Here is a 26621-nt window from a genome sequence, read left to right as displayed (position 1 = left end):
GCAAAAAATCTACTTGAGTAAAGTAGCTGTCCAGTTCCCTGGTGGTCTAGTGGTTAGGATGCGGCGCTCTCACTGCTGTGCCCCGGGTTCGACCCCCGGTCAGGGAACCAACCCCAGCCATTAGGGAGGCACAAGTCTGTGCACTCTTAGTGCCGGTCCCAAGCCCGGATAAATGGGGAGGGTTGCGTTAGGAAGGGCGTCCAGCGTAACAACATGTGCCAATTTGAACATGCGGATGATCCGCTGTGGTGACCCCTGATGGGAGAAGCCGAAAGAAAGTTGTTGTTGTAAGTAAAGAAGCTGTCCACCACTGCTGCAGCTGTTGCGCCTTGGAGAAAGTCACATAGAAGCGCGGTATCATGGCTGACACTGCACCATACTGTAGTTCCTAAGGCACTAGGAAATGCATAGAAAGAGTTTGATTAGAATGGAAAGTATATCTGGCAAAAAGGCCTGTAGTTCTTAAAATAATAATAATAATAAAATACTGCAACTGCAATAACACTTCCAAAACTGACTCTACTGTAAATAAATACAAACATGGCCACTTAATCATTCAAATGACTCTTATCCACATTTACAGTCCCTGGGACAAGTGAATTACCAGTGGTGGACAGTAACCAAGTAAATGTAATTCATTACTGTACTTAAGTAGCTTTAAATTACTTAAGTACAGTAAGTAGTATTATTTCCACTACGGGAGACTTTTACTTTAACTTCACTACATTTCAGAGTCAAATAGCCTACGTTTTACTCAACTCCATTTTGCAAAATCAGTCATTCCTTTTTATTTAAGACTGGATAAAAATGAAACCAGTCGAGCCACCAATCAGGGTTGAGCACACGCTCTATTTTGAACTCGTTTTGATTGCCGCTTGGTGGTATTTACTTAACACCAGCATGCAGTTCCGCATCAGTTCAACAGCAAGCAGAACATTTAGAAAGTAATAAATGATGAAGAAACTTTTGACTCTAACAGACTCTAATAGATTGGTGTGCTAAGAGAATTTTCACATAAACTGAGGTGATTAAGCAAGAGTCTTGTGACTAAAAATGATAACAGGAACATTATACCTATAAAAAAATCATAGTACATTGGATAATTAAGTACATGTGAAGGCAAATGCTTTCGTAGGTTTACTTAAGTGAAAATTTAAAGGAACCACTTTTACTGGGGTAAGGTTTTACCTGGTGTATCTCTAACTCAAGTACATGATTTGTGTGCATCATCCACCACTGTGATTTACTGCACATACTTGTGCACACTCATCAATTTGCTTTTCTTGGCTGACTTGTGTGGCCCAATTTGGTCTTTTGTAGACTATCCAGACCTTTTTTTTTGCATTTACATTCAGTTAATCTTTACATCAAGCACCAGGATGAAGAAAATGTGTGATCACTGTGACTTTGATCATGACAGACCTTTTTTTTGTGTGCTAAATAGGTTGATTTGAGTATTTCAGAAACTGCTTATCTCCTAGGATTTGTACACATAATGGTCTGGAGTTTAATTAGAGATCAGAAGAGAATGACCAGACTGGTTGGGACTGGGGGACAGAAAATCAATAATAATTTAAATAATCACTCTTTGCAGTTGTAGTGAGCAGAAAAGCAGCTCAGAATACGTAAAACATCAAACCTTAAAATAGATGGGCTTTTAGACCAGAAAACCAAATTAAGCCCCAGTCCTGTCAGAAAAAAAACATCATATCATGGGAACAAAATTCACACAAACCCAACTGCAAGAAAAGCAAAAAAATGGCCAATTTGCCTACGATAGCCTCGGATTTCTGTTTTCAGCTGACTCGACTGGGGCCCAGTGTGGTCTTCTTCTCTAATAGCCCCTCTACCTCAAAGTTTATGCATGTTGAAATGCTTTTCTGCTCATCACGGTTGTAACGAGTGAGTTTCTCTATCCTTTCTGTTTACTCAAACCAGTCTGGCCATTTTCAACCGACCTTTCTTATCGATGTAGTGTTCCGACACACACATTCGCTCACACTTGTTTTCACACCAAACTCTACACCCGGTCGTGTGTGAAATTCGCAGGAAATCAGCAGTTTCTGATCAACCCAAACCAGCTCATCGGATTCCAACAACCATATGGTTGCAGTCACAGAAATGTTTCATACATGTCCTTGTTTTCTAATTGCTAAGCTTTTTTTTTTAGCTGGCCATGATTTTATTTGTGTAATTTGTGTATAGATGATTATACAATGAACATTTCATATCCAATCTCCCTACAGTTCATGCCAGTACCAAGGACAAAGTACAAATCAGCCTGTAAAGGGTTAAACCGTAGGAGGCGCGCATGCTGAATGAGGGTGGAGTGAACTTGGTACATCCACTATTACTTGGTCCTTTTTGATTTAATTAGGCAGCTCTGTAGCAAATACCAAAGCCCATGCAATAGTATTCCTGATGGAAAAGAAAAACCGATGATTACATAACAGTGTATTCACACGCGCTCGGGTTATAGTGGTGCATTGGGCAAGCCGTGTGACCAACATGGGGGATGTGAGTGAAGCGTCTCTGCTGGATTACATCCATTCCTCAGGCGGAAAAGTTAAAAATGCAGACTTGTTGAAGACGTTTAAGCAATTTGTCAACCATAATGATTTGCTCCTCCGGGGTGAGTAGCCGAAGATTTGCCTCTATATCCATTTCTGTTTCTCATGGAGAGATTGTGATGTTGGAAACGCTTCCAGCTCTGACGTTTCTCTCAATGCTCTATGGCAATATGACAATCTTTCAAATATATCTACCTATTCAGATTATATATTTATATCTCAAATAACTTGTTTTAAGCCAGTGTGAACATATATTGGGTTCGCAAACGCCGTAGTTTCAGTCTCAAAACCAGCCTCAAACCAAACCCATCTGCTTTACATTAGAAGTGTGTAGAAGCTCCATATAGCGCGCGGCGGGAATGCGGTCATTTCCGTTGGGCCTCGCGTGCACACAAATATCCTCAGTGTTGTTGAATATATATAACTGACTGTGTATAAACAGATGTTAAACGCCACAGGAGAAATATTTTCTTATTTTTTGCACCTTCATAGCAAAAACTTCCTTCAAAACACTCTTTGGGTGGTCTCATTTTTGGGGAATGTTTAAGGGTTATCTCAGAGCAGAGGTTTTCCACTTTCCACACAGAAAACCCTGCTAGATAACTATATACACATAACTCTAGAGGAACAGCTTGGGTTGAAAGGTTAACATCTTTTACCTGAGATTTTTAGACTTTTAGATCTTTATACCATGAGAGTCAATAAAATAAGAACATCCCAACATAGGGTTCTTCTTAAAAGGTTACAAGTAGAGCTCCTTTAGACAACTAGACCCGATAACCATACAAAGAACAACAGAGGAACCACTTTAAGATAAAGGTTTTTGCTTCTGATCACCATCACTGTACCCCGCAACATTATATATCTGCAATAAATGGACTTTCGGTGCAACCCAGATGAGGATGGGTTCCCTCTTAAGTCTGGTTCCTCTCAAGGTTTCTTTCTTAGCCATCTTGGGGAGATCTTTGCCCATTTTTAAAGCATGAGAGTTAATGTAATATGATGAGAACATCCCAACATAAGGTTCCTTTTGAAGGTTCCATTTAGTTTGGACATCTAGAACCATTAATCATTTAAAGAACACATTTGGGTAAAGGAACAGCTTTAATGAAAAGTTACATCTTTACTTCCGATCTTTTTTTTACATAATTTAGACAACTTAGAACTGTTCATCATTTAAAGAACACCAAAGGAACAGTTATAACGAAAAGGTTTACACCTTTTCCTCAGATCTTTGCCCATATTTAAAGCATGAGTGTTAGTGTTATGATGACGAAACATCCCTACATAAGGTTCCTTTTGAAGGTTCCATTTAGAACTCCTTTGGACATCTAGAACCATTAACTATTTAAAAAAACACATTTAGGTAAAGGAACAGCTTTAACAAAAAGTTACATCTTTACTTCAGATTATTTTTTTTTTACATAATTTTGCCATTTGAGTTAATAAAATATGATGAAAACATTTCAACATTGGGTTCTTAAAGAAAAGGATCCAGGTAGAACTTCTTTAGACAACTTAGAACTGTTCATCATTTAAAGAACACTGGAGGAAGGTTTACATCTTTTACCTGGGATCTTTTGGACATCTTTTTAGCATGTGAGTTAATAAAATATGTTAAGAACATCCCAACATACGGTTCTTCATGTAGAAAAGGATCCAGGAAAAACTCCTTTAGACTACTAGAATCACTATCCATTTAAAGAACACCAAAGCTTTTCACATTGAATTGAGATTTGATCAGGATTTAGGTAAGAGTAGAACTTCTTATCTGGAATTGTTAGTGATGTTCTTGTATTTAACTCATGTGAACTCAACAGACAGGATTTTGATATGACAGCAGATGGGATGTTAAAAATGACATCACGACTGAAGGTTTGTCTTTCGGAAATGGTACATATAGTATCTCAATAACACCCAAGAAACATCTTTTATTATTTCATAATTATATATTTAACTGAAATTATTGGACAGCTTTGGCAGTATGACATATAAAACAGAGAACCTTACAACAATTCCTCTTTCCAATAAGATCCCAATTTGAATCCTTGTATTCAGCCTAAAACTGTTAACGATTCAAGGAACACCAAAGGAACTTGTTCCACTAAAACATTTACGTATTTACTTGAAAATGTGGAAAAACGTGAATGGAAATGAACTTGCTTTTTTCCTACATTTATACTACAACAAAGCACCAGATCTGTCAGTAATCGTGTATAGAGACGTTACGGAGAAAATCAATCTTGGAAGGAAGAAATCACAACCAGTTGGTGTCTCTGGTGGGTGTACGTTAGCTTGCTTTGCCAAATCTGCCAACAGTGCCTGTCAGGCACAACCACTAGAGATAAAATACAAACAACATGAACAACATGGTTATGTTGCCGTGCAAAAGGATAGTAATGGTGTTTTGAAGTTAGATTCAATTTGAATTAGATTTCATTCTTATAGCATTTGAATTTAATTGGAATCTGGTCGATTAGGGCAAAGAAATCTTGAAGAAATCTTGAGAAGAACCTGAATCAATAGCGAATGCTTCGTCTTCTGGGTGACTCAGGATAGTGGGATTGTAAATCATTACTCTTTTTGACCTTATACTCTAAAACAAGTGGTTTAAAAAGATGAGTCAGTGAATAAGGATCCTGGGAGGAGGACCTGTTCCGGATTTTTATGATTACAGCAGCAGTTCTCTATGTGAGCGTAAAAAACTTGCCTGTAATTTATACTTATAGACAATTTTTAAGTAAAGCTATGATGCATATACACTGTTGTAGAAGGTCATGTGGAACATGAGTACATTACATATTCAACCAGCTTAATATCTTTAATAAATGTATGTATTTAAATGTTCCATTACATGGCTCTATGACTTTGTTGGAACTGCAAGTTCTCTCCGGATGCTGGAGTCCAGATGTGTGCAAAGCCTTTCACATCTGGCACCACCTACATTTTTCAGCATTCACAAATCTATTATAGTGGGATCAAACCCGGTCCATTGGAACAGTCTAGATTTAGATGTGTTGTTTGTTTTATAAAATGAACTTTGAGCAGTTAGTGTTTTCCGCGTGGGAACTGGCTAATGTGAACATCTCTGGTCACCATGAGTATATTGAGCACAGGGTAATGAATAAGCTGTGTCCCTCAGGAATGTGGTATACTTGCCTCGTTGAATGTTGGCTTCCCGTTTGGGTTTCCTGTTGTTGTGCAGCACTTGTCTGCTGGCAGGAAAGCGGAAAGGTTCAAATTGTCGTAGGTATGCTCTCTTTTTGTAAACACGCACCCATAAAGTCTCGACAGTATTGAAAGCACTAACACACTTTTTAAACTAATTCATAATGTTTTTTGGCAACTGTAGCTTTCAGTTTGTTTCACGAGGACATTTTTTTAGATTGTCGTCTTGGCAACCTTTTATCCAAGTATTTGCAAATAGTTGGAAAGGTTACTGAAATGAGCTTAAGTTCAAAATTTAGGATGTTGCTCAATGTAAACCAACTTCTTTGGCAATGCTGGAAAATCTTTGCGTGAGATCCATTTACATGATTTAATGCACAAAATTATGAACAGAGACAGTGGGAGCTACAAAGAAATCATCCAAGGGTAATGGAGTATAGATGAACTCTCCCAGTCAGGAATCTTTTGCATTCTTTGGACATGCCTGAGGTTAATCCCTACCTAAACTTGCTTATCTTAAATGTTGAAAACATCAGAGAAAACACCAGTAATCCACTATACAGTAATTGTCATGTTATCAGTTGTTTGGACAATTTACATTTGAATGTCTTTCCAAACTTGTTAGAAAACTATATGCAAATGGAAAAAGTATTTAGATACACCATTGTTGTTGGAGCTTCAGTGTCATTTCAGAAGCCGCACATTTGAGCAGCTCCCCGCAATTGTCCGAAAAGTGACAACGTGCTTGCGAAAGCTTTTGCTTTTTTACCACGTAGTCAAAATGCAATTTTCAAAGAAAAGAAAAGAAAAAAAAAACGGGTGATTCTGCAAGCTCAGAGATTTACTCCCATGCTGTTTTGCTTGCATTACGGCTAACAGGCATTTTCCCCGAAGATCTGATCGAGCCTGCTGAGTCTAGACTTCATAACGATGTCAAAATAGATTTTTATAGACGTTGCCCAACGTGAACAGGTTGATAGCAAAATGTCCTTTTCTGTTTTTATGCATATCTTTTTATCTGTTCTCAGCCAAATACAGAGAGGACTTCAAAGTCATCATCGACCGGATAGCTGTGTGTAAAACTGAGAACGTGAGTACGATTTCTGTTTTGTCTGAGATACACCCATGTAATTAAGGTTTGATAAGATTATATTGCTTCCTGAAGTTCCTGAACAATCCTGTGTTCCCATAGAGACAGTTGAAGTGTAATTGACTGGAATGTGTCGTGTGCTTTAATAGTCTTATTACATTGGGTTGTGCTGCCTAGTCCTGTGCCAATGTATGCTTTTCCAGAATGCTAGTTACTAGGTTTTGAGCATTTAAACAGATTGTGGGGGAAAAAAGAGTAGTCGGATATCTGGGAGAGGAGATTTATTTTTTTTTATCCACCTATAGTCTCTATTCTCTCCGGAAAATGTCTTGCATCATGTGCCACATTTCGCTTGCGAGCTACACTGTTCTCTCTTCACAGGCATTTGAATGTATCTGAATGGCTTCTTTGTATTTTTGATGCTACCATCCACTTCCTTTGTTCGTTCTTATTCCTGATTCTGGAAAGACCGTCTAGTGTCTATTTTTTAATAATTACTATGTAACATATACAGGAAAATTTTGGATTTGGCAACCCTGTGGCGCATCTGCAATTGTTTGGAATCAGTGTGACCTCAGCGGAGTGGTGCACAAGGAGCCTTCACTGTTAAACCTTTTATAAGAATGGTGATAGTGTGAGTGCTAATTTTGAAGAGCTCAACGCATCAATGATGCGCATTGACGAACGGATCAGCGAAGGATCCTCGCGATGGCAGCCTTTTTCTTTCTTGAGGCTCAACATGTTTTTTTCAAAATGAGCGCACGGGAAACAGACGTGACAACTTCTAGTTCCAAAATTTCCCCCTTCCCAGTGTGACCCTGTATCATTATATAATTTTGACCTATACTGGGAGACCCAAACCTGTTCCAGCATTAAATTCAATTAAATTCATTTTTGTTTGTATAGCGCTTTTAACAATGAACATTGTCTCAAAGCAGCTTTACACAGACATGACAGCATGACAAAGCCGCTGTGCCAAAGCCATGATTAGATTGCATGAGTAGGTGTACATTGATTAGAGTGGGAGAGCTTCAGTGGCCTTGTATATAAATTGGAATTGGAATCCCAGGCCTCCTCACCCTACATTAGTACCCGACTTTACTAAAGTGCTTGTGGCTGAATGAATGTGAAATCTCCACAAGCACATTCCAGAATTGATATATAACATTATGACATAATAATATTATGACAAGTGAATACCACTGATTATGTCTTCATCATGGCACCTCTTAGTGGGTGGGATGTATTCGGCCGCAAGTGAACATTTTGTCCTCAAAGTCGATGTGTTAGAAGCAGGAAAATGGGAAGGCGTAAGGATTTTGAGCGAGTTAGACAAGAGCCAAATAGTGCTGGCCAGACGACTGGGTCATGGGTGGCCGAGGTGCATCGATGCACGTGGAAAGCGAATTCAGGGCCCGTGTGGTCCGATCCAACAGACGAGCTCCTGTAGCTCAAACTGCTGAAGAAGTTAATGCTTGATGGGTCAGAACTGTTTTAGCAGCAAGAGGGGGACCAACACAATATTATACAGGTGCTCATAATGTTATGCCTGATATTGTATATATTTGAGATATAATCAGGTGATGATGGAAGACTTTTAAGCAATTTGCTGTTCATTGTATTTTCATTAGGACAGTTTGTGGGGTAGGTCAACATTGCAGTCATCACTAAATAAATAAAGCAACACTGGAAAATGTGTGAAAGCAGATCCAGTACTAATTTATTTTCAGAGCGATAGTTCATCTGATACCTAATATGGGTTTTAGTGCATTTCTATTTTAAGCTGCAATTCCTGTGAATTCTGGTTTCTCTCAGTTACAGCAGCTTTTCTGTGATCTCAAGCAGTATTCTAATGCACACAGTCATGATGTGGACTCTAAATATACTTAAATACATATTTTAGTAAGGCACATTTATTTCAAACCCAAGAAACCAGCATTTGTAAGATTTTCATGGTATTTGTTTTGTCTCTAATGCATTTTTTAAATAATTTTTATTTCAATTTTTTCAGGGAGAGAAGTACCTTATCCTGAAGAAGAAGTACAAGCAACTCATGCAGGAGCGTCAATCGGAGCCTGCGGTTTCAGGGCAGGGAGTGAAGAGGAAAACGAATCAAGTGGAATGGTGTGTAGGACCCACCATTACTGTTACCGATGACCGAGACCGAGACCGAGACGAGAGCAAGGATGTGAGTACATCATGAGAAAGTATAAGTTAATGCTCTGTTAAAAAAAAAAAAAAACACACATTGATTAGCTCAAGATCTCTGAATGTAAACAGAACGATTTGCTTTCGGTAGAATAATAACAGAAGCAGTGGTTTAAACCGTTTCTAAATGCCATAAATGACCATAAATAACATCTGTATTAATACACCCATTTTTTTAACCAACCTAACTTCTGTCTATAGATGATGCTGATCTGTGTATCAAACACCTCCATACAGTATATGATCAAATCACTTACTTTTGATTTCATGCCTTTTATGTACATTTTCTTTCATGATTTCTTTACATTTGTACAAAAAAACTAACAAAAAAACCCCGTTAAAAATAATACTTTTTGTTTACATATAGTAAACAGTGCTAGTAAAAATAAGTCATGCACACAGAACATTTTGGATAAAAAGTATTGGGACACCTTCTGAAGTTCTTCCCCAAAATGTCACCACAATGTTGGAGGCACACAATTGTGTTATTACCGCCCTTATTGCTGAATGTGCACTAAACCTCCACAAGCGCACTCCAAAATCTATTGAACTTCTTTCCATTGGGGTCGAGGTTTTTATAACAGCGAATGGAGATTAAATGTGGAATGGGATAATCGAACGTCCGTAGGAACCTTATTGTTACGGTGTCCACAAACTTTTGTCCATATAGTAACCATATTCCTGACACCTTTTTTTGACAAATAGTATTTTTCTATGAATATCAGTAATATATTTCTACAAAACAGATACAATGATTTAGGTTACACACAATTACACACCACTTATGTAACAGGTTTCCCCATGTGAAGCTCATTTCCATGAAAGCTCATCGAACAATAAGTTCTCATTTCCATATAATTGAATGCATGTGACGTTCTCTGTGTACTAATACGCAAGGTTCATTTGCAGTCAGGTATTCTGAAGAGAAACACAAATCAAGTGGAATGGTGTGTAGGACCCACCATTACTGTTACTGATGCCCAAGAGCCAGATGAGAGCGAGGATGTGAGTACATCACTAGTTGGGGACGTATTAGTAAATTGTTCAGGTCCCAATGCTGCTTGCTGCTTCGCTCAAGTTTAAAACGATTGCTTTTAAGTTTAATACACACACACACACACACACACACACACACACACACACACACGTGTGACCATAACTGTATTCCGTATCGATGCACCAGTTTTTTCGACCCCATCAAACTTTTATCGTTGCTCCGTCTGCAAAATATCCTGATCTTTATGCTGCTTAGCAACTGCAGCTTTTTAACTGTATATATAATTAATAGAAGAAAAATTTGTTTATTATATATATATATATATATATATATATATATATATATATATATATATATATATATATATATATATATATATATATATATCCTTTGTTGTAATTGAAATTATTTATTGGACACGTGGCTTCATCATGTTGTTTTTTGTCACAGCGGTATATTCTGCTTTAAACACTTTAACCTACATTATATGGACAAAAGTATCAGGACATCTGACCTGTGGTTCTACCACAAAGTCGGAGGTACACAATTGCACAAATGGATGTGGAAGCATTACATTTTTTTTTTCACTTGAACTAGAAGACCTAAACTTGTTCCAGCATGGCAATACCCTTGCGCGCATGAAGATATAGTTTATACGGGTTGGAGTTAAAGATTTCGAGTGGCCTGCTGTACAGCTCTGACCTCAACCCTATTGAACACCTTTGGGATAAACTGGAAAGCTGACTGCCCCCCAGGACTCTTTAACTCACCTACATCAGTACCTGACTTTCCTAACGCTCTTGTGGATGAATGACCATAAATCTCCACAAGCATACTCCAAATCTAGTGGAACATCTTCCCTGAGGCTATTATAACAGTAAATGGGCACTAAATGTGGAATAGGATGTTCAAAAAGCAATTTTATTTTGTCCATATAGTGTATAATAAAATCATACTAACGCATACTAACCTTAATTCAGTCAGTCGTGTCTTTTATTTACACTGTTTTTCTGCCTTATTTTTCACATTTTTGAGGGAAAATATAAATATATATTTGTAAAAAAAAAATAATCCCATGACTTATGCAATAGCGTCCCAGTGTGAAGCTCATTTCCACTAAAGCTCAGCATGAGATGTTTACCAATGCCCCACATTCATTTGCAGGCAAGTGTTCTCTTGGAAAGCTGTTTGCGTGCCCTGTTGGCTTCCAAGCGTTTGCTCACCTGGAGCGGAGAATCACACAGAGATAAGGGAGATTACGGCAGATAGACAGGTTTTATGCAGGCATTGGGGGGATTTTTAAGGACAGCTGAATCGTTTTACGCCAGGTGGAGAGAACGGGGTATCGTGGTTGTTTATTATGATTAATCGCCCAGCTTTTGGTCCTAAAGGGCAATTCTTCTTATTAATTATGAATTACTACGAACACGCCCGATTATCAAACACGCCATGTGTTGAGTGTGCCGCAATCAATTTTTCATAGCAGTTGCTGTAGGAAACGGCGTTCGCTCGCCTAAAAAGGAAACGGATGGCGTAAGTGTGAGACGTCTGCCATAACCGGCCTTGACGTCTGCTAGGTCATGTGTACAGAATACGGGCAGTTTTGAATAGTTGCACTCTCCGGAAAGCTCAGCAACCTTGTGCAATTGCACAAGCAACAGGAGTTGTTCCACGTTCGTCAGACCAAGTGTATATTAGCCCAGACTGGTATTGAAATGCTGAGCTAGCGTCTAGAGTTAGGCAATATGAAGATAATAGTTTGACTATATATACACTTTAGGTAAACACTTTAAACTGGAACTCACACACACACACACACACACACACACACACACACACACACACACACACACACATTCACTCAATTGTGTGTTACTGAACTGTACAACCTGAACTTAACATACACTCATTACTCATCTCCACCATTTCACCACCATTTATTTATTTATTATTAATACTTAATCCGTCTACATGCTGTTTTTTTGCACCTCTTAACTGCTGCTACTGCTGTTTTTGCACTGCATTGTATTTGTTTTTATTTTACTCCTGGTTATAGTTTTTATAGTCCTCTTTGCACAGTACTGAATATTCAGAGTATACAGTAGATTTACTGGTCGGCGGTATCTTGTGTTATGTGTATTGTCCCACACTGTCTTGTGTTGTCTGTCTGTCTGTCTGTCTGTAATGTTTTTCGTCTGCACTGTTTGCACTAGGTTGCACTTTATGTTATGTAGCTTTGTGTTGTGTTGTAGCTCTATGTTGTTTACTGTAATGTTTACTGGAAATGCCAATAAAAGCCTCCTGACTTGACTTGATATCATAGTAGAATATATAGATTATATATATTATGTTTTGTGGAAATGCCTTGATCATCAGAGGAAAAAAAAAATGCTATAGTAACGAGCGAATGAACGTTTTTAACATAATAAGGAAGCTTCTCTGTAAGGAGATGCAGGAGACAACAAATGGAACAGGAAGTGAAGTGGTGGTGAAATATCTGAGGGAAGCCATGGCAGAATGTCGAGTCAGAGATCCCGAAAGATTTTTAAAATTGCCATAGATTTTCAGACATGAACAGGACAGTCTCATTGGTTTCATTGCTCAGAGGTACCCGTTTGTTTGGTCGTTGTAAGTCTAAAAAAATAGAAATAAAAAAATGAAGAAGTGTGCAGTAATTCCTCTCAACAGGCTGATGGTATTTTAACCAGTGTGGATTTATTCCTTGAAAGAGACACGAAGCACTACGCCGCTCCGGATAAGGGTGTCTGCTAAATGCTGCAAATGTTAATGTAATTGTGGCATATTCCTCGATTCTGATTGGGTCTGGAGTGTGTAAGAGAAGGACAGCAGAAGCCTGCACCCCATGCCCGAATTCTGTGGACAGAGAAACTTTGTTATGGCATTTTTTTTTTTGCACTGGCTGTTGAGAGATAGGTGATAAGATCGCTTGGCTGCAATGAATTCAATGCGTATATACTTCACAAGCCATTCACGAGACATTCTGAGCAATACTAACCAATGGTGGGTGTCTGTGTTGTTATTGTGACAATTGAAAAGAAAAAAAAACACGTAGCGGCCGGCAGCCTCCCTGTGTCCTGCAGGAAGCACATGCTAGCTTTCACCCACACTTGTTAGTAGCGGAGCTGTGACAGGAGTGAGCTAACTTGTGTGATATCTGGCTTATAATATGACTAATAAAGACTCATAAGTAGAGGACAATGGAGGTACGAAGTGGTGTTATGATGCAAGGAATGATACTGAACAACGTTTGTTAGCAGCCAAGCGAAAAAATGTATTGTAAATGACGCCGATACTTTTTTTTTCCTTCTCCAGCTTTATTCTTGTTTGTTCTTTTACATTTTGACCCGTCGCTGTCAGTTTTGCCACATTTCCCAAGTGTGAATTTCCTTCCCGGAAATGCTGCGTCACAGCCATTCTTTCAGCCTGGGTGCGAATTGAACATTAGACCCGAGCTCTGATGTGTCACTCGAGCAGAAACGGCTCACAGCGACGCAAACGTGAACTCGTTTGCTGAATCGGAGACGAATTAGGAAGAAAATAGAACATGTGAATGGGTTGCTTGAGCCATGAGCTGGTTGGCAAGAATACGACTATAGATTGTGAAGTGTGGTTTGTGGTTTAACACTACAACAGGAAAGTTTTCACTGACTGCAACCGGTACAGTTTCCTGTTTCAGTTGTCAAGACATTTCGAAGCGATAAAAAAAAGCTACATAGAAAAAATACATTGAATACTCAAATAGCTGATTATACACACGTCTATATATATATATATATATATATATATATATATATATATATATATATATATATATATATATATATATATATATATGCTGTGCAGGATGCTGTATGTACCTCTCAACATTCGTTTTTTCTAAAGGATCTTGTCTGTCGTTAATAATCAGGTAACAGTCGACAATCATTCAGTGGAGAAACCAGAACCACTGTCAGAGGAGAATCCTGAACCCACAGACACAGAGGATGACCTGGACAAGGACTCGGGGTCAAAGGTTAGTCTCCAGCACTTATAGAAGCAAGAAAATGTAACAAAAATATATGTATGCCGTGCAAAACCACCAGGGGGCGACAGATCAATTATTCTGCTTTACTGGAGCTGCTCAGGGAAGCAGAACATGAAAAGGCCTCGTATTTCCATGTGAAAGATGCGCTCTGTTGTTGTGTAAAACAGCAACATGTTCTTCCTCATTAGAGAGAAAATAATCATCTTTCTTCACCCACCATTCGGATGTAGATCGGGTTTGGCAAAGCTATTAGACAAAACAGTAGAAACTGTCTTTCATTATTTAATTAAGAAAATTTGATTACAAAATTGCATGAATAAATTGTTTATTAACTAAAAACAATTATTCACTATCTCATTAAATAAAATACAAAATAAGAAGAAGAAAAATTACAAATAAAAGAGACATAAAATTGCAATCAACATTAGGAATTATATATATAAAATGTTAAAGGAAGAAATTTTTGTGCAGTCAAATTCTTTCTTCGCATATCAGGACGCTGGTTCAGACATGATGCAGCGCCCTTGGAGCACAGAAGGTTCAGGGGCTTGGTGATACTGGGGCCTTCCGTTCAGTGTCCCAAAGCCTTAAACACTGCATATTACTTGTAATATAATAAGTAATGTACATTAGCTATACAGTTACATGAGTGGGTTTGACTCTTAATCGCATTTCCTTGTTCATCCATGGATTCAAAAGACCATAACTGTGCATGTAGAAAAATCCAATCGTGCATGTATATAATGATAATAATAAAAATAATGATTTCAAAATAAAGTAAAAACTCCAACTGTGAGTTTCCATGGCAATAATTACTTGCATTCAAGCTTAAAAACCTGGATCAGAGGACAAGTGCGAATGTTCAGGTCCCGACAGTTAATAACTGATTGTCTGTAGTTACCTTTTCCACGGCCCGTCTAAGCTGTTAAATGCGGCACCGTTTACAGCGAACACTTTGGACAGTTAGCGCAGAGCACATGAAAGAAAGACTGTGTTTGCTCTCTGTCTGGCTGACCGCAGCTCCCCTGCCCTCAGAGCACTTAGCGATCACATGCTTTTTTTTTTTTGGGGAGGGGGGGGGGGGGGGGCATCCATTTTCCTTTCTCACGAACACGTCAGCCGGCGTACATACAGCCAGATTGGCCCTTTAAAGTGTTCTGGCCTCTCGTGAACATAATTTCAAAAGGAGCAAAGTACCCAATGTGAGCAATTAAGCTTTCAGAGAAGCAAATTGTTCTGGGTTTTGACCGCATGCCATTGCCTGGATTCGTCTCTATTTAAAGAGGGTGGAAACTCGTCTTTCTCCCGTATCCTCTCCTCTGAGAATGCAATACGTTTCATATTCTATACATTTTCTATTTCTCCCTCGTTTATTTCGCATTGTATCACAACCCAGAATCTGTGATCTCTTTTGTAATACTTTTTTTCCCCCCCCCTGAGTGTGTATTGATGTCTATGGTCCTTATGCTGTACTTACAGCCAAACCAACGAGTCTCACACATCGCTGCTTGATTAACAGCGTGACGGTGACGGAAATTCTTTTAGAAACACACACAGTAGAAGTGACGAGGAGGACGCTTGCTGCTTTGACACACACAGGGACAGAATTTGTGTATTGGAGATGAGCAACAGATCTCATATATTATGACAGTCTTGTTTTGTATTAAAATGCACCTAATCTCTTTTTCTCTTTCTCTCTTTTTTTTTTCCCCTCCTCTGGCTGTCTATTATTTTTCCAGTCCGAATCGGAGCAGGAGGAAGAATCTACGGGTAGTGTAGGCTCTGCAAATGTCGCTGTAAGTGTCCTGTTATAGAGAACAATTCATAGATTTTTTTTTCTCCACATCCACACTATGACTATATAAACATTCACCACTGATGCTGGAGACTCCTTCCATAAATGTTGAATGAATTCAGTTTTTTGTGTAGTGCTCGTAATGTACATTGTTCTAAAGCAGACAAACTTCTTACTACAGACATTTTTTTTCCCATTTTAAATGAAATATATGCATATTTAAAAATCTACTATGGGCTGTTGCGAACATAAATATATTATAAGAAAATCATAAGAAAATCGCAAAAAAACCCTGAAAAAAAACGACATTCTGTCAAAAGACACGTTTAAAACGGTTTTCATCCACTTAAAAAATTTCTGATTTTACTTCAATTATAATTTAAGTTCATTTAAGGGTAATAAAAGTTCAAAAATTTGTGTTCTTAGTTAAGGGTTGGTCAATATGATGAAAATAAATTGTGATTCTCACGATATGCGATACAGAAATCGCATCAGGTCAAGTTTTGGACTTTTTGTTAATTGGAAAAAAGAAAATCTGGTTTATGCTAAATTATATTTATAATTTATGTTAAAACCAGTTAAAAGAAATAAAAGGGTTTAAAAGCGCATAAAAATAAATGATAAAATATTTACAAAAAAATCTTGTGTAATGTATCAAATCATTTAAACGCCTAAATAATTGTGTGGTACCCAAAGTTGTCATATTTCAGGTTTCCAAACTTTGTCTTCGCGTCGGTGTTATTCGAATTTTGCGTAATTGTTTGCAAAGTTTTTCTACTTTAATATTTGTCTACGATGAAATTTCACGAAGTCGTGAGTCTCGCGACGAATGAACGATGTAAGGCGAGGTGTTTCTGGATGAGGTGAGGCTTTATACACGGTACAGACCAAAAGTTTGGACACACCTTCTCATTCAAAGAGTTTTCTTTATTTTCATGACTATGAAAATTGTAGATTCACACTGAAGGCATCAAAACTATAAATTAACACATGTGGAATTATATATGGAATTATATACATAACAAAAAAGTGTGAAACAACTGAAAAATGTCATATTGTAGGTTCTTCAAAGTAGCCACCTTTTGCTTTGATTACTGCTTTGCACACTCTTGGCATTCTCTTGATGAGCTTCAAGAGGTAGTCACCTGAAATGGTCTTCCAACAGTCTTGAAGGAGTTCCCCGAGAGATGCTTGGCACTTGTTGGCCCTTTTGCCTTCACTCTGCGCTCCAGCTCACCCCTAAACTATCTCGATTGGGTTCAGGTCCGGTGACTGGAGGCCAGGTCATCTGGCGCAGCACCCCATCACTCTCCTTCTTGGTCAAATAGCCCTTGATGCCTTCAGTGTGACTCTACAATTTTCATAGTCATGAAAATAAAGAAAACTCTTTGAATGAGAAGGTGTGTCCAAACTTTTGGTCTGTACTGTAAATAGGTTATATAAAAGTATTTCAATTTATCGTTATTATTTCGATCGTTATCATGATTTATCATTATTGTTGAAGTACTAGCTGTCGAATTCTAACATGAAAATAAGCGCAGTAAGTTTGTACAGTATTTTTTAAAGAAATTTATCGTGAGACATTTTTTCACAACATTATCTTCAGCCCAAATCGTTTCACTTCACATCTGGATCTCTCTTTGTATTATACGCCATCTTCTAGTCTCTTTCTACCGTATGTCACAATCGAAACCCGACCTTTTCACGTTGCACCTGTGGGCCGTGATGCAGCCGTGTGCTCGTACCAAACAGATGTTTGATATTTCTGCACCGTGATGTTAGTGATGTTCACCTGAGTGTGTTCTTGTCGTGCTTTTCGCTGCAGCTGGATCCTATTGAGAAAGAGTGGATCTACTCTGCAGCATGTGGCAGACTCTCACACCTCACCCAGCTGCTCAAACAGGACGCCTCGCTGGCCAACAAAAAAGTATCATTTAGATTAAACCTCCTCTAACAGATTAATCAGCAAATGTTGATGTTATAAATGATGTTCTGCTGTTTTTTGTTTTTGTTTTTGTTTTTTACATGCACACACCAATCCAGGATTTTACCTCAGTAAGTACCAGCTCTTCAAAACCCTTACTTAGTTTTAACATTTATCATAACTATTTGCTAATGATATCTTTCTTTTCCATTTTTTTTCTCTTATATGTTTCTCTGGACCTTTAGGGGGTGAGTAATCATTTTGATGGCATTTTAAATCTCAACAGCAAATAGCAAATGATTTCTAGCGACGTCTTCTGCCGCAAAAAATTTTTCGCGTTTCTACACAGTTCTTTCCCTGGTTTTCCCAAGTGCAGAGTGAAGGAACGCAAAAAAAAGGAGGGAGTTGTTTGGGGGGGGGGGGATCTGTCCCAGGCTTACATTTCAAAGACCTACTATCAAAAGGATTATGAAAGATGGCTTTTTAGCTCCTGCACCCTCAAAACAAGCTCAAATCCTTTTATTTGTCTCTTCTCCCTCCCTTGCATGTGCGCTTAAGAGCTTTGCCTCAGTGTTTGTTGTCCCTCCCTGGCCCGGAGTTCTCACAGTGTCCTGGCTTGGACCACCTTCTAAGAGCCACTAAGCCTCTCCCTTCCCCACCCGGACAAGATACAACAGCAAGCATTGAAGTACAGGGGAGATTAGGTGCCACCTCAAAGACTTCAACCACTTAAAGATAATCTGAAAGTAATAGCGCAGGCTAGGATTAATTGGGGAACAATGTCGGGTCTGACCTCGGGTGGCTTTGATGCCCTCCCTCTGTTCCCTGGCTGCCAGCCTGGACTTGCATGCCAAGCTGGCCAGGTCACGCCGGACAATATTAAGTTGGCAAAGTGCCTGATTGGTCATGGTGAATTAGAAAATTTCCTGTCATTAAGGGTTGTTTCTACTCTTAAGTGACTTTTAAGGTTTTATCAGAGCTTAAGCATTGCTTGAGAGGGATGCTCTTTTTTTTTGTTGTTGTTTTCTTTCTTTTTTTCCTCTTTGGCTTTGGCTTAAGTCCTCCACGCACTCAAAGTGGTTAAGCATCGCCTTGAGCCTCAGGGAATGCACCATTACAGCAATGGCAGGTAACCTGACACAAGCGCTATCTGCGTTTTCCTTTCACATGTTTGAAGGGTGCGGTTTTGGCAGGGGGTTGGAATTCCAGCTGCTCCTCTCGCAGGGCGACCCCAAAAATAAACGCCCGCCATCCCAGATGCAGCGTAAACATTCCTGGCCTTTGAGCATTGCAAGCTGGACCTGTCCGTCAACGAGTGCAAGATAGATAACGTGCGAATGAAAAGCCACCTGTACCCATCCCTTACCCCCTCCTGTTATCTCTCTCTTTCTGTGTTTCTCTATATCTCCCCTTCATGTCCTGTATACCACGGCTCTCTCTTCCCGTTGTCCTGGACCCGTCTCCTCCTTCCTCCAGTTTGTAAGTATATCATTTCCCCATCTCCTCCTTTTTCGAAGATGTTGTGAATATGTGTGGCAGTGCACCCCATTGTGCCCCTTGTTAACAGTCCTAGAACAGGACACGGATGTTTTACCGCTCTATTTTACTCAGTGTCGCCAGAGGGGCACCCCGCAGGGCCTAGACAGGAAGTTGAGCAATGAGGACAGGAGACGCCACATCCTGTCGGCCATCGTCCGTCACACCTCACCCCCAGAGACCTGTCGGACTGTCGCTCAAACGGCACGATGACCAATCCGTCTCGAGAGTGTGACATCGAGGACAATGGGTCCGTAGATAGAAGAGCCAGACTCCATTTATCACAATCTGTCTCAAGGGCCGAGCCTAGAGGAGGGGCTGAGGGTCGTCCCGCTGCACCAGGGACACATACAGTGGAATATAGAGGAGTAAAAAAAAAAAACACTACCAACAGCTGTTTGAGTCATTTCCACACGATTTATTACAACACGCATGAGAGAGAAAGAAAAGCAGGTTATAACCAAACCGTGTTTCTACACGTTTAAAAAAAAGGGTCGTTTTATTATTTTATTTGTCAGGCTGGTTTATTATAAGGTATTTACCCAAATCATTTGACACTCTTCAACAATGAAATAGTGTACAGTTTCATTCTCGTACTCATCAGCGTTAAAAAAAATAAATATACGGAGTTGTGCAGAACAAATTCAAATGGCCTTTCGAACGAACGAAAGGCGAGCGCGAACGTGTGATTACTGTACATCCGTGTGTTTGTGCTTTTTTAGCCTGAGTGTGTTGTTAAACATCAGGTTTGTGCATGTAGATCCATCATTTCTGTTCTCAGTGCTTGTCCATTAGTGTAGCTTCAGCTTGTGTGTGTGTGTGTGTGTGTGTGTGTGTGTGTGTGTGTGTGTGTGTGTGTGTGTGTGTGTGTGTGTGGTGGCCCTGTGTCTTCTTGATGGGCTTGTCAGTGGGCTGATGCCTGGGTGGGTCCTCCATCACAGGGTCATACCAACATCATCAATCTTGCACTGGGTGACAGGCCCAAGCTTCCCCCGCAGTGGGCACACTGGTTTGTTGTTTTGTAATTAGGCTGCCATTAGATGGCAGGAATCCGTCCTCTCCGAGCGCAGCTGGGCCCCTCCTCCAATGACCAACAGAAGCCCACGGCCGTGTCCATTCTCTGAGTGAGGAGCAAGCCAGGAAAAGCAAACCGAGCATAGCTGATGTATGAAAGCTCGGGTCATGTTGCACTGGGATTGTGCGATTCCCAGAAAGCCTTGTTAGGGATTAAAACCAGTGATCTTACGTAAAGAAGGAACCAACAAGCCACTTAATACAACTAATCTTGTATCACATTCCTGTTGAGCTTTCAAATCAGACAGTGTTTATTAACCTTCTCATTTTCCACCAGGGTTATAATCAAGCATTTATACACGATGATTGCTTTTAGAGTTGAAGCTTCTAAACAAAAAAACATACAATAATTATTAACATTCATACAATTATGAAACTATTACAAATAATTGAACATAAAAAGCATTTTGATACGAGGAAGCTTTTTATACATTCGTTGGATATTTTTGTGTGTCTGGCTTACAAAAAAAAAAAAAAGCATTTCGGTTTTTTTTGGTATTTTGCATTTAGTTTCAAGACTAAGTAGATCAAGAGTGGGTGGTTAAATGACTATTTCTAGGGCCTGTCACGTAAGAACAGGAACTAACTGGTTTCGTGGGCATTCCACAACGTTCCATTCATCTACGAACAGATGCAAATTTTGTTGTCATTCATTGAGAAATGCAAAGTTTTAGACAAAAGTTTATAGCAAATGAGCATATCATCAAACAGCATTCAAGTACAGGCGACTACTTACGATGGAGATGCGTTCCATTGTCGCTTGAAAATATCTTCGAGACGTGGTCTAGCCTAACCCGGAGTCTTAAAGAACAGGGATCAGTATGGGGAAGTGAACTGTTAAAAATATACAGTAAATAAATGAGCAAAACATCAATTTACTTAACTGTAATGAATAAATTATACAGCAGGTGTGTGAATACATATGCAATCATATTAAAGTGTATACCAAATGGTACACACTATACTACTACTACTACTACGAATAACAATAATAATCATAATAATCATAATTTTTTATTATGTGATGACAGCAGAGATGATGGGTTTTATCTTTTAACCTATTTGATTTAAGTGATTAGGCATTTAGGGGTAGAACTGTATGAAATATTGTTTAAATCAGTATTATTATTTAAATCGAATTAAATGTAAGAGCAACTTAATAAAATTCTAAAGTTTATAATGTTTCTTGTTTAAAGGTTTAAAGAATGAGCCATTTATTAATGCATGAAATTAATGTAACATTTTATAATTGCTCATCATTTTTTTGTCAATACGTGGCACGTTTTTATAGTGTACTTATTGTATTTATATTGTAATATTATTGTAAATAGTTGCATTGTACTAAAAGTAAATCCCTGCTTTAAAAACATAGCATACTTGACATGTTTAATACGTTTTAATTTGTATGCTAGTTTATAAAGCATACTGTGTCTATTCAATCGCATGATTTGCAATATGTTCAAATTGATATATATTACAGATTTCCCCCAAAAATGATCATAAGTCTTATCCTCGAATAATGTCTTTTCGGCGAACAGTAAAAAGATCTTGCATATTATATCTTCCCTGTACGTCATTGATTCCTCTAGTGTTGGCCGTGAAGCAAATCTCACCCCGTTATTATAAAAGTTCTTGTTTTCAGCACTGAGGTCACTGAGGAATATAGTTATTAGTTGGTTTGGCTGCTTTCTTGCTATTTTCTATGTGTTCTGTCTAATTGAGAGATAAAAATAAAGACTTTCTGCCTTTAATTAATAGTCAAATGATTGCACACTTTTAAATAATGTGCATAAAATGTGTGCTGGGGACGATTGTAGAATTCATTCAAGTCAAATATGTCCTTTGGTACAAGGAGGATCATGTGATTATGGTTATTTATTTTCACCTACTTTTAAAGCTGTTTTATCTCTTGGAGAGAAACTTGGACTGTGGACTCATGTACAGTATTTCCGATGTGTTACACTGAGTGTTTGTGTTTGTCAGACCGCGCTGCACTGGGCTGCTAAGCATGGAAAAGAAGACATGGCCGTCGCGATGGCTAAAGCAGGGGCCGACGTCAACACCAAAGCCGTAAGTTTTACTCAATAGAACCTTTCCAGTAGATCATTGGATAGTCTGGTGTTTGTTTTTTTGTCCTAAAACAATTTATTGTTCTATAGCTTTATTAATTAAACAGCAAATATCTTTTTTCTGTCTTTTTTTTCTCTACAGCATGTAAGTACCTGCCCCAGTTTGTCCTCTTTTTTCGTACGGGAAATCGGTAATCTACAGTGACGACGTTCTCCCATGCCTGCCTGCTTTCCAAACTTCTGCCATAACTCCACTTACTGAGAACCCCAGCTGTACAAATGAACTCTGCTTCACAGCGCGTGTTCATAAATCAAACTGTGTCATGTTAATCACTTCCCCTAAACAATGTCCTCATGTATTCCAATAGCTGGGCCCTGAGAGGAGCAATTGCACTGAATTACCAGCCAATTATCATGCTGTTATTAGGGTCTGTTGCTGTAACCTCACCTAATTTGTGTCCTCTCACCCTCTCGTGTTTTTTTTTTATTTTTTTTCTCTTCTGTCTTTCGCTTCTTTCCCGATTCTTCTCTGATTTATGCACGCCGGACGGATTTGTGGCTTTGGATGCGCCAGGGTGTAAGTCTTCGTTGTTTCTTTTTGTTGTCGATATTAAACAAAATGATATTATTTGATTTCTAATGAGACTAAATCTTTTTGGCTTCCAGGGATACACACCTTTACACATTGCTGCACTACATCGTCATATGCATATATTTAATTTACTCGTCCAAACCTACGGTAAGTCCCTGTTCATGTTATCATGGATTAGTTTATCGCTGTATTATAATGACACTAAATCTGTGCAGATGTGAATATCAGCATGTTTCCTGTAGTAGAAACACTTCAAACTACCCTTTAATGGAAGCCTACGGGCAGGTGTTTGACATCCATCCGAGTATATTTCAACTCAATTGGTACCAGCTTATAAAGAGATGAAATACATCGAGAAAGTCGTAACTAACCAGTAGTTCGACAAACTCTTTTCTCAAAATAAAGCAAACGATTTAAACGCTGTTATAGTAACATAACAGATCTATGACAGGGTGGGCTACTGCAAAATTGATGCTTTTCCTATAACAGACCATCAGCAACAAACTTTCCAAACAATCTTTTTCTATCTATGAAGCGAACGATAGCTGATAATTGACAGCTAATCATTTTATGCCTATTTTTTTAGTTCCGCTTACAACTGTAGAACATCCGCTGAAGCAGTTTAGAGGTGGAGACCCTCACTAACTAACGAAACAAAGAAACGCTGTGAATGTTGTTATACTGAAAAAAAAAACCCGCCACCTAACATCCTCTATGCTTCCTCGTGTCCAAAGATGACTGACTGTCCAGCACTTTGAAAAATATTACCACCTTTATTTTATTTGTGTAACTAATAATCTTAATAATTAATATCTTAGTAAAATCATATTTTAATAATTATAATAGTAAATAATAATTATTATAATGTATAATATATAATGTATTCAATTAATAGATACAAAACTCTGTGGGTTGCTGTAATACACAAGGAACCAAAACCTTCTGATTGATCAGAATTAAGAATGTAGTATCTTTGTATCTTTAATTAAACTATATTCAATATTATTTTATTCGATTGAATTTGTACTACTACTACTTCTACTACTACTAATAATGATGTAATAAATAACATGCTTACATTGATACTCCGTCTTGTCAAACAGGTGCAAAGGAGAATGTTCGTGACTACAGCGGCCACTTAGCGTCCCATTACCTGAATTTACAGAAAGCGGAGGACAGCACTGATCTGAGTGAGTAATCACAGTCATACCAAACGCCTCCACCTTTCAATGTATTAATAGAGCCGTGTCTCTTGATGGTGCACACCCACATATCAAACCTCTAAACTGCAACTGAATGTCTTCCTGAATGACTACTACAAGCCCCTTATTGTGGTTCGGCGCATTCTAAATAATAATTCTAATTATTTTCAACATGTGTGCACACCTTACACCGTACCCTTGAAGTGCTCTGCTCTGATTGGTCAGAAGGGGTTGATCAGTTTTTGAAGAAGAGAACGTAAGAACGTACAAAGGAAAATCGGATAACAGGCTTTTATATATAAAAAGAGCAGATTATATATTTCTATTATTATTTGTTTTTAAAAATTTGAGTTATAGTTCTGGCGCAGGAAAGTCAAGTCAAGTTAAGTTTACTTCAGTAGCGTTTTTCACAACAGACAACAGAGTTAAGGTGAGTGGTGTGCATTTATCCCTGATGAGCAGCCATGACGACTGTGGCAATTAAAAACTCCCTTAGATGTTATGAGGAAGAAACCTTAAAAGGAACCAGATTTAAAAGATAAACCCATCCTCATTTGGGTGACATCAAGAGTGTGATCATAGAAAGTCTTCAGGATGACTAGAGAGAGAACCGTTTGTAGCAGTTTTACAACTAAATATCTAGTTTAGCAGTTCTGAAGATATATTAAATGTAGCTATAAAAGGATGAGTTGTTTTTCTATAAAAAAAAAAAAATATATATATATATATATATATATATATATATATATATTATTTACATTTCAGGATTTCTTGAATGCTTCGGTTACCGCTGTCAAGGCTTGAATCAAGGGTCATTTCATTATGTGATTGGACTCATCGTGTTCTTTCTATTTTGAAAAGAATTGCTAGTTATTTACGTGAAAATAAATGCGACCGCGACTCGCAAGGCGACTGATCCGTAAATCGCTTATATATACTCCAGAAAGGGAGGGACTCCCTCATTCAAATCAACCTAGCGTGTGTTTTAATCAAACCGATATTAATCCAGCAAATTGACCTAATAACTAGCATAGAACTTATTAGATACAATAGAAGTAGCGTGATACAACCTATTTAGCCTAATAAAACTCATGTAACCTATTTATAATTCAAACAATAATAATCAGGCACTCATACATGAGACGAGAATAGAGTCTGACTGGTGTTAAGAGTGTGAAGTGAAGAGACAGAAAAAAGACAACGTATAAGGGAGGTTTAAGCATGTTTATTGGGATCTTCTCAGGTTAAGTGTGCTACATTGGGAACCAACTGAAACAAAGAATCCACCCGCGATGTGTCGGGTTCTGAGTTACGACAACTCTCTAGTGAGACGCTATGAGTGGCGTATGAGTAATACTAGGTGTTGGTTTTGAGTTGTTTCTTTTCCGTTGAAGATGCCGGATACCACAGCCCCGCGCAGGTGACCGAGCGCCGCAACAGGAAGCTAACGTCTCTGTTTCAGTCACGGAAGAAATGGGGTTCTGCAGAAGAACTGGCACCCATCCCAGAGGAAAGGAGCGTCCCGCATCAGCTCGTGGTCCCTGCATTCAGACCCAGGAAGTTCTCTCGCTGAACAGTGATCGCTGCTGTACAGTAACCGGGGGGGTCGAGCACAATTTGTTGTTTTACAAGGAACGCGTTTATGGACCTGGTGTTTGTTCTTTTTCTTGTTCATGTTAAATAATTTTTGTTTTATTTATGTTTTTGAGTTGTCTATTTTTTTTTTATATATACAGTATAAGGTTTAAAGTCATATGGCTTTATAATATCTGATCTTTTTATATATATATATATATATATATATATATATATATATTGTTTTAATGCTGCTACATACTTTCCAAAGCCGAATGAACCGCATTTGACCGGTTTCTATTTTTCTCGCCTCACATGACTATTTTGCATATTGCAGTTCATTTGCTTTTAAATGAAACTTTTTATACCAGTGACGTCTTGTTGAAGCTCATAATAGATTTTTCGGATTAAAATATAAAAAATGTATCAATAAATAAAATAGCATTTGTGCCTTGAGTGTAAAATGTGTTTTCACGTTTGTTTTCTGTTCTAATAAGACCTATTTTTTCAGATGAACATGACATGAACAAATATATATATTTTTTGACTCACTGACACGTTTTGGTGTGTTTTGTCTACATTGGCACACATTTGCTGGCTGTTCTGATGTCATTGTTAATAATCAACGCATTTCTCTCTCATGACTAAATCCAGAACCCGCTTTCCTTTTCTCAGCTTTTTTGAGTCAACCGATTAAAAAAAAAAAATTCATCACCTGCAAACTAAATCACACATCTTCTCAAAGCGTGCGTTCTTTTTCCCCCAATCAACTTTTA

At 38.4% G+C, this 26621-nt stretch overlaps 1 protein-coding gene across 1 annotated transcript; it reads left to right on the top strand.

The window, feature by feature from the left end:
* Window positions 1-2305: 2305 nt before the first annotated feature.
* LOC310715026 (uncharacterized protein) lies at window positions 2306-26397 on the top strand. Its single transcript, XM_083521172.1, has 16 exons — window positions 2306-2632; window positions 6767-6828; window positions 8840-9016; window positions 9934-10041; window positions 13962-14066; window positions 15818-15874; window positions 17699-17800; window positions 17917-18024; window positions 18857-18926; window positions 19365-19537; window positions 22166-22477; window positions 22619-22677; window positions 22918-23053; window positions 23143-23215; window positions 24172-24258; window positions 25665-26397. The coding sequence occupies exons 1-16, from the start codon at window positions 2509-2511 to the stop codon at window positions 25841-25843; spliced, it is 1932 nt and encodes a 643-aa protein (XP_083377298.1). The 5' UTR covers window positions 2306-2508; the 3' UTR covers window positions 25844-26397.
* The last annotated feature ends 224 nt before the right edge of the window (window positions 26398-26621 follow it).

Source organism: Silurus aristotelis (assembly GCF_946808225.1).
Source record: "Silurus aristotelis genome assembly, chromosome: 19".
Lineage (NCBI taxonomy): Eukaryota > Metazoa > Chordata > Actinopteri > Siluriformes > Siluridae > Silurus > Silurus aristotelis.
Note: the sequence above shows the minus strand (reverse complement) of the source record. Positions and strands in the feature narration are given on the sequence as shown.

Bases quoted from the DNA above. Each gene is read 5' to 3' on its own strand.
- LOC310715026 (XM_083521172.1), top strand. From the start codon at position 2,509: ATGGGGGATGTGAGTGAAGCGTCTCTGCTGGATTACATCCATTCCTCA. The intron at 9,017-9,933 runs GTGAGTACATCA...CTAATACGCAAG, and splicing joins ACCGAGACGAGAGCAAGGAT to GTTCATTTGCAGTCAGGTAT. The intron at 24,259-25,664 runs GTGAGTAATCAC...TTTCCGTTGAAG, and splicing joins GGAGGACAGCACTGATCTGA to ATGCCGGATACCACAGCCCC.